This window comes from Rhincodon typus, chromosome 43, assembly GCF_021869965.1.
Source record: "Rhincodon typus isolate 14 chromosome 43, sRhiTyp1.1, whole genome shotgun sequence".
Lineage (NCBI taxonomy): Eukaryota > Metazoa > Chordata > Chondrichthyes > Orectolobiformes > Rhincodontidae > Rhincodon > Rhincodon typus.
Window position 1 is genome coordinate 6,243,972 of NC_063374.1, and position 8,309 is coordinate 6,252,280.

Here is an 8,309-nt window from a genome sequence, read left to right on the forward strand (position 1 = left end):
TTGGATAGGCCCAGCATTACTGACCTGATTAGGCCCAGCAGCACAGACTCAGGTAGGGCCCAGCGGTGCAGACTCGCGGCGGTGACAGCGGGGAGACAGTTTGTGTTCCTGGCGGCGTCTGCGTTGCTGAGGCAGTCCTAGTGCGACTGGGGCCTGCTGCGGTGGTGGTACGTCTGGGTTCTTGACGGCGTCTGCTTCTGGCGCAGATTCATGGGGGCGGTGGTGGAGGTGAGTTTGGGCCTGGCATGAGACGCGGCGGTGGGACCTGCATTGGCGAGGTGCCAGAGAGGACTGATAGTGGCGAGGGGGGGGTGTCAGTGGAGGCAAGATGGCGCCAAAGAAAGGCCACTCTTGTTCCAGTGTTGGCGGTGCTGCGGACAGGGCTCGGGCCTGGTCACCAGGCCCATGGCCCGTGGCTGAGCACTGAACAAGAAGGTTCTGTAAAGTCGGAAAATTCTATTTCTTTACATTTCTGCCTTTACATTTTCTGTTTTGGTTTATTTTTCTGTGTTTTAAGATGGTGCAGCGACACTATACGGCACCTTTCACTGTGTTTTGTAACAAGATGCACATGACAATAAATAAATTGAATTCAAATCAAGCAAGAAATCGAATTGCACTGAAATTTTAATTTTCTTCCAGGTAGAAAGTCATTTACTTTCCCCAGCTAGCCAAGTCTGTACGCACCCAGTGTCTTGAGAAAGACTGATTTATCTCTTTGGCTATTTAAAGCGTATGGTGGTCATTATTTCTTGAGACACAATCTCCTGAAAGCTATCCTGATCCGTGACTGAGTGGACTCTGACCACTGTCAGTGCTGGAGGTATTGGTCTTCGTGGCTTGAATTTCTGGGGTAGTCTGAAACCAACATTTCTCTCCATGTCCTGCCATGCTTCACAGCACCAGGGACTCGGGTTCGATCCCACCCTCGGGCGACTGTCTGTGTGGAGTCTGCACATTCTCCCCGTGTCTGCGTGGGTTTCCTCCGGTTGCTCCGGTTTCCTCCCAAAGTCCAAAGATGTGCAGGTTAGGGTGGATTGGCCATGCTAAATTGTCCCATAGTGCCCAGGGATGTGCAGGTTAGGGGTGGATTGGCCATGGGAAATGACGGGATAGGGTAGGGGGACAGGTCTGGGCTGTGATGCCTGTTGGAGGGTCAGTATGGACCCGATGTGCCAAATGGCTTACTTCCGCACTGTAAGGATTCTATGATTGTGGAAGCACTTTGGATAGCTTTTCCACTTCTCTGGATATCTTCTTGTCATGGTGGGAAATGGTTGTGTTTTTCTCTGTTTTGCTCTCACTCTCCCTCTGGAGCTTGCTTCACTCTTTATCACTAACCAGCCTGCGCCAAGTCCCTAGTGCTCAGCTTCCTGAGCTCAGGAGTCCGCGTGTTAATTCTTAGCTATCAGCCAGAACCACTGCTCCTCTGCGCCCTGCCACCCCTCTTGCTCCTCTGCACGAGTCAGAATTGCGAGGAGCAGTGGGTTTTCCAACTCCGCGTGAAACGTTGTAAGTAACATCATCACTTACTTCGACGGTGAGCTTTTTCGCTTCATCCTCCTTGCCATTCATTTTGGCCACCCTCCTGAGCTGTTTCAGAGCTACATCAGCCTTGTCGTTCAGAATTAGCCAGCGAGCGGACTCGGGGAACCACCTTGTGAGGAGGACCACACATACCTAAGGATTATTATCTCCACAGTGAATAAATCTCCTGATAACACAAGTGGACGGCATAGCACTTTAATTGGTAATTGAATGGCATCACAATAACAAGAAAGGGGCTAGTGTCATCACTCAACGACACTCCCCTCTCATTGCCTCCCTTCTCCAAAACCTTCCTGAAGTTAATTTTACTTACACAGCGGTGTTTAAATGTGACAAAAGCCTCCTAAGGTAGCAATCTTCATCTCTGAGCATTGATTGGAATGCAGGTTATTAGAGAATCCCTGGTAGACTTGATTCAATATTCAGTTGATTTCCCTTTCTTGTTATTCATTCACGGGATGAGGGCATCGCTGGCCAGGCAGCATTTATTGCACCTAATTGCCCAGAGGGCAGTTTAGAGTCAACCACATTGGAGTCACATGTAGGCCCAGACCCAGGTAAGGATGGCAGTTTCCTTCCCTAAAGGACATTAGTGAACCAGATGGGTTTTTCCGACGATGGATTCACAGTCATCATAGATTCTTAATTCCAGATATTTCATTGAATTCCACCATCTGCCGTGGTGGGATTCGAACCCGGGTTCCCGGGACATTATCTGGGTCTCTGGATTAACAGTCCAGCGATAATACCACTAGGCCATCGCCTTCCCCCTGATGTCTACAATTCTGGCATAAAATAGACAGGTCTAAGTTGATTCATTGCTGATTCACTGGAGTTTGGAAGAATGAGAGGGGATCTCATTGAGACATACAGGATTCTTAAGGGGCTTGACAGGGTCAATGCTGAGGAGGATGTTTCCCCCTCATGGGAGGGTCTGGGACCAGAGGGCACAGTCTCTGAATAAAGGGGCACCAATTTAAGACTGAGATGAAGAGCAATTTCTTCTCTCATGGAACTTCTTGCACATAGAATTGTGGGTCTAGAGCCCTTGTGTATATTTAAGGCTGAGACAGATAGATCCTTGACCAGTTAGGGAATCAAGAGTCACAGGGAAATGGACAATGAGGAATGTCGGATCCTGTTGAATGGTGGAGCAGGCTCGAGGGGCTGAATGGCCTCCTCCTGTTCATGTTTCTTACGGTTTAATGAATCAGAAACAAGCTGACCCGCATTTAGAAGGAACTAAAGTATATAATCTTTAGCCTGTCTGATTTTACTGATGCCAACGAGGTCACCAGAAAGGGTCCAATATCCACTCTAACTGCACAAGACATCCAATAGGTAACTTCTCCCTTTAGAGTTTAACTTTCAATTTAATTGCAAAGAGATCTTTCGTGACATTTATGTTCTGCAGAGTTCAACAGTTGAATCACTGTACTGTACTGTAGGCCAACTCTGCTTTTATCGAAATGCAGACCTGACAAAATAGCTCAGTGTGATAGGATCAAACTTTGATCAATGATCTTACCCCAAAGTTTCCTCTGGGGGCCATCAGAATATCAGATGGTCAGCGTTGAGGAGTGTTACCCGAGACTGATATTCTGAAGTTTCAGAATGGGCCAGCTTGGTGTTTTATTCTGTTTATTCACAGAATCCCTACAGCCTGGAAGCAGTCTGTTTGGCCCATCGAGTCCACACCAACCCTGCGAAGGGTATCGCACCCAGACCCCCATCCCATCGCTGTAACCCTGCATTTCCCATGGATAATCCAAGTAGCCTGCACACTACGGGACAATTTAGCACGGCCAATCCACCCTAACCTGCACATCCCTGGGCACTATGGGGCAATTTAGCACGGCCAATCCACCCTAACCTGCACATCCCTGGGCACTATGGGGCAATTTAGCACGGCCAATCCACCCTAACCCGCACATCCCTGGGCACTATGGGGCAATTTAGCACGGCCAATCCACCCTAACCTGCACATCCCTGCACACTACGGGACAATTTAGCACGGCCAATCCACCCTAACCTGCACATCCCTGGGCACTATGGGGCAATTTAGCACGGCCAATCCACCCTAACCTGCACATCCCTGGACACTATGGGTAATTTAGCACGGCCAATCCACCCTAACCTGCACATCTGTGGACTGTGGGAGGAAATCAGGGCACCTGGAGGAATCCCACACAGACACGGGGAGAACATGCAAACTCCACACAGACAGTCGCCCGAGGGTGGGATTGAACCCGGGTCCGTGGGGCTGTGAGGCAGCAGCGCTAACCACTGAGACACCGTGTCACCCCACATTTAATCAACAGATTCATTGAAGCTCATGAAAATGCTTATTCTGATGCACAACTGGAAGGAATAGGTTCTGCGATCCCTCTTTTTAATTTTGTGTTTACATTAAAGATAATTGTTCTCTTCTTCATCTCACCTCGTTCTTCAGTTCATACACGTTCATAAACCCTCATAATCATAGCCCAAATCACCAATTCTACACCTGTGACCTGGGGCAATGGATCTTGAGATGTGAATCAAACAAGAGTCATCTTTCTAGTGAACTATGGAGGGGAGGTGATGGGTCTGGTGGTATTATCATAGAGTCATAGAGATGTACAGCACGGAAACAGACCCTTCGGTCCAACCTGTCCATGCTGACCTGTTATCCTAAATTAATCCAGTCCCATTTGCCTACATTTGGCCCATATCCCTCTAAACCCTTCCTATTCACATACCCATCCAGATGTCTTTAAAATGTTGTCATTGTACCAGCCTCCACCACTTCCTCTGGCAGCTCGTTCCATACATGCACCACCCTCTGTGTGAAAAAGTTGCCCCTCAGGTCCCTTTTAAATCTTTCCCCTCTCACCTTAAACCTATGCCTCTCTAGTTTTGGACTCCCCTACCCTGGGGGAAAAGACCTTGGCTATTCATCCTATCCATGCCCCTCATGATTTTATAAACTTCTACAAGGTCACCCCTCAGCCTCCGACGCTCCAGGGAAAATAGCCCCAGCCTATTCAGTCTCTCCCTATAGCTCAAACCCTCCAACCCGGTAACATCCTTGTTAATCCTTTCTGAACCCTTTCAAGTTTAACAGCATCCTTCCTATAGCGGGGAGACCAGAATTGAAGGCAGTATTCCAAAAGTGGCCTCACCAATGTCCTGTACAGCTGCAACATGACCCTCCCAACTCCTATACTCAAGGCACTGACCAATAAAGGCCAGTGTACCAAACGCCTTCTTCACCGCCCTGTCTACCTGCAACGTCATTTTCAAAGAACTATGAACCTGCATCTCAACGTCTCTCTGTTCAGCAACACTCCCCAGGGCCCTACTGGACAATTTCTTTTATTCATTCAACGTTGTTACTGGCCAGGCAGCATTTACTGCCCCATCCCTAATTGCCCAGAGGGGCAGTTAAGAGTCAACCACATTGCTGTGGGTGTGGAGTCACATGTAGGCCCAGACCAAGTGAGGTTGAATAAGCTGGGGCTAGTTTCCCTGGAGCATCAGGGGCTGAGGGGTGACCTTGTAGAGGTTTATAAAATCATGAGGGGCTTGCTCAGGGTGAATAGCCAAGGTCTTTTTCCCTGGTGTAGGGGAGCCCAAAACTAGAAGGGCATAGGTTTAAAGTGAGAGGGGAAAGATTTAAAAGGGACCTAAGGGGCAATTTTTTCACACAGAGGGTGGCACGTGTATAAAATGAGCTGCCAGAGGAAGTGGTGGAGGCTGGTACAATTACAACATTTAAAAGGCATCTGGAAGGGTATATGAATAGGAAGGGTTTAGAGGGATATGGGCCAAATGTAGGCAAATGGGACTGGATTAATTTAGGATATCAGGTCAGCATGGACAGGTTGGACCGAGGGGTCTGTTTCTGTGCTGTACAGCTCTGTGATTCTGGTAGTGCCAAGTGTGCCGATAAAATTCCTTTCTCTTTCCAACTAGAGGAAATGAAGATTCGTTATCATTGCACACTATTACTAATGACCCAGAGGAGATTGGATCATGTAGCACAGGATGAAGGTGAAAACCAGGACCTTCCTGGTTCAGATCCTGCCCCATCACACACTGTGCTTTCAGGAGAATGTTTTAGTACAAACCCTATTGTGTTGAGAGACACAAACAATTCTGTACGTGAGCAGTCTTAAAAACAAAATTGTGGATTTTAACTTCAAAGCAAATGAATTGCATTTTTAGCTCAGCTTACATTTTGAGGTTGAATTTTAACACGCAAGGCTTTTAACCATCTGCCAGTGAAGCCTTTAGTTATGCCTGTGTTATCGTTATAGTTGACTATTTTAACCTTGCTGCAGCATGGTCGCCATATTGTATTGTACATAAACTGATGTCATCCAAAACACTGCTGGCCATGTCTTAACTTCATAGAATCCCTACAACGTGGAAGCAGGCCATTCGGCCCATCCGGTACCACACCGACACTCTGAAGAGTATCCCACACAGATCCAACCCCATCCCTACATTTCCCTTGGCTGACCCACCTTAACCTGCACATCCCTGGGCACTATGGGACAATTTAGCACGGCCAATCCACCCTAACCTGCACATCCCTGGACAATTTCCCACAGCCAATCCAACCCAACCTTTGCATTTTGGACCTTAGGAGGAAACCCACACGGACAGTTGCCCAAGGGTGGGATCGAACCCGGGTCCCTGGTGCTGTGAGGCAGCAGTGCTAACCACTGAGCCACCGTACTACCCATGCCAAATCTGTTTCACTTTATCGTCCCGGTACTCGCTGATCCACGCTGTCTCTCTGGCACCTCAATTCTGAAATCATCCTACATTCCACATTCCACATTCCTCATTCCTCATTCCTCATTTTTTCTCAGTCTGATCCTCACACTGCTCTCACACTGACCCAGCTCCCTCAGAGCCAGCTCTCAGAGTGAACAAAGACCCTGACACTCCTGTTTATATCTTTAAGGTGATCGGAGGAAGGTGTTGGGGAGATGTCAGAGGTAGGATCTTTACACAGAGAGTGGTGGGCATGTGGAATACACTGCCAGCAGTGGTAGTGGAGTCAGACACTCTAGAGACTTTTAAGCGGCTCTTGGATAGGCACATGGAGGATAGTAAAATGTAGGGTATGCAGGGCAGTTTGATCTTAGTGGGATAATAGGTCTGCACAACATCGTGGGCCGAAGGGCCTGTACTGTTCTGTGTTCTATGTTCTATATCTGTCAGCCAGGACTCCCTGATTGGACCAGATTAACAGTTTAATTTAGATAGATGCGAGGTGTTGCATTTGGGTTGGTCAAACCAGGACAGGACTTATACAGTCAATCGTAGGGCCCTGGAGAGTGTTATAGAACAAAGAAATTTAAGGGTACAGGTTCGTCGCTCCTTGAAAGTGGAGTGACAGGTAGAAGGCTTTTGACATGCTTGCCTTCATCGGTCAGAGCATTGAGCACAGGAGTTGGGATATCTTGTTGCAGCTGCACAAGACATTGGTAAGGCGACATTTAGAGTACTGTGTGCAGTTCTGATCACTCTAGCATAGACAGGATATAATTAAATTAGAAAGAGTGCAGAAAAGATTTACTAGGATGCTACCTGGACTGGACTACTTTACAACTTGAATTGTAAGGATAGGCTGGAACTTTTTCCCCCTGGAGCGTAGGAGACTGAGCGGGTGACCTGATAGAGGTCTGTAAAGTCATGAGAGGCACAGATAATGTAGACAGCCAACAGCTTTTCCCCAGGGTAGGGGAATCTACAACTAGAGGGCATAGGTTTAAGGTGAAAGGGGAAGAGATACAAAAGGGTCCAGAGGGGCAATTTTTTCACACAGAGGGTGGTGAGTGTCTGGAATGGGCTGCCAGAGATAGCGGTGGAGGTGAGTACAATTTTATCATTTAGGAAACATTTGGACAGGTAAATGGATGCAATAGGCATGGAGGGATATGGACCAAACGCAGGCAAATAGGTCTAATTTAGTTGTGAAAACTGGGCAGCATGGCCAAGTTGGGCCAAAGGGCCTGTTTCCACACTATAAACCTCTATGGCTCTATTATTTTATGGCTCTATAACAGACCCAATCAGGGAACTCATATCCTATGAGGGCCAACTGGCTGAGCCCATTACAATTATTACAACATTCCCCTTGAGAAAGGATGGACTGGCACTGGAGGAGGGTGCAGAGGGAGGTTCACTAGGTTGGTTCCAGAGTTGAGAGGGTTGGCTTTTGAGGAGAGATTGAGTAGACTGGGGCTGTACTCATTGGAATTTAGAATGATCTTATAGAAACATATAAAATTACGAAGGGAATAGACAAGATAGAAGCAGGGAGGTCATTCCCACTGGCGGGTGAAACTCGAATGAGGGGGACATAGCCTCAGTATAAAGGGGAGCAGATTTAGGACTGAGCTGAGGAGGAACTTCTTCACCCAAAGGGTTGTGAATCTGTGGAATTCCCTGCCCAGTGAGGGTGCCTCATCGAATTTAAGGCAAAGATGGATTGATTTTTGAGCAGGAAAGGAATTAAGGGTTATTGGTGCGTGGGCAAGGAAGTTGACAATAAATGATCAGCCTTGATCTTATTGAATTTTGTTCTGGAGATATCTCAGTTTTCCATGCAGGACACATTATTTTCCTTCGAACTCCATACAGTGTGGAAGCAGGCCATTCAGCCCACATCAATCCTCTGGAGAGCATCCCACACAGACCCACCCTCTTCCCTTTGGCCAATCCACCCTAACCTGCACATCCCTGGGCACTATGGGACAATT

The 8,309-nt window shown here is 47.7% G+C and overlaps 1 protein-coding gene across 1 annotated transcript in view; it reads right to left on the minus strand.

Moving 5' to 3' along the window:
• The window catches only part of LOC109925231 (solute carrier family 22 member 6-A-like), a 20,379-nt gene that overhangs the window by 11,411 nt on the left and 659 nt on the right, over positions 1-8,309 (minus strand). The window contains exon 2 of the mRNA XM_048619740.1: positions 1,534-1,657. Coding sequence (XP_048475697.1) covers positions 1,534-1,657 — 124 coding nt within the window. The remainder of the gene's footprint in view (positions 1-1,533; positions 1,658-8,309) is intronic.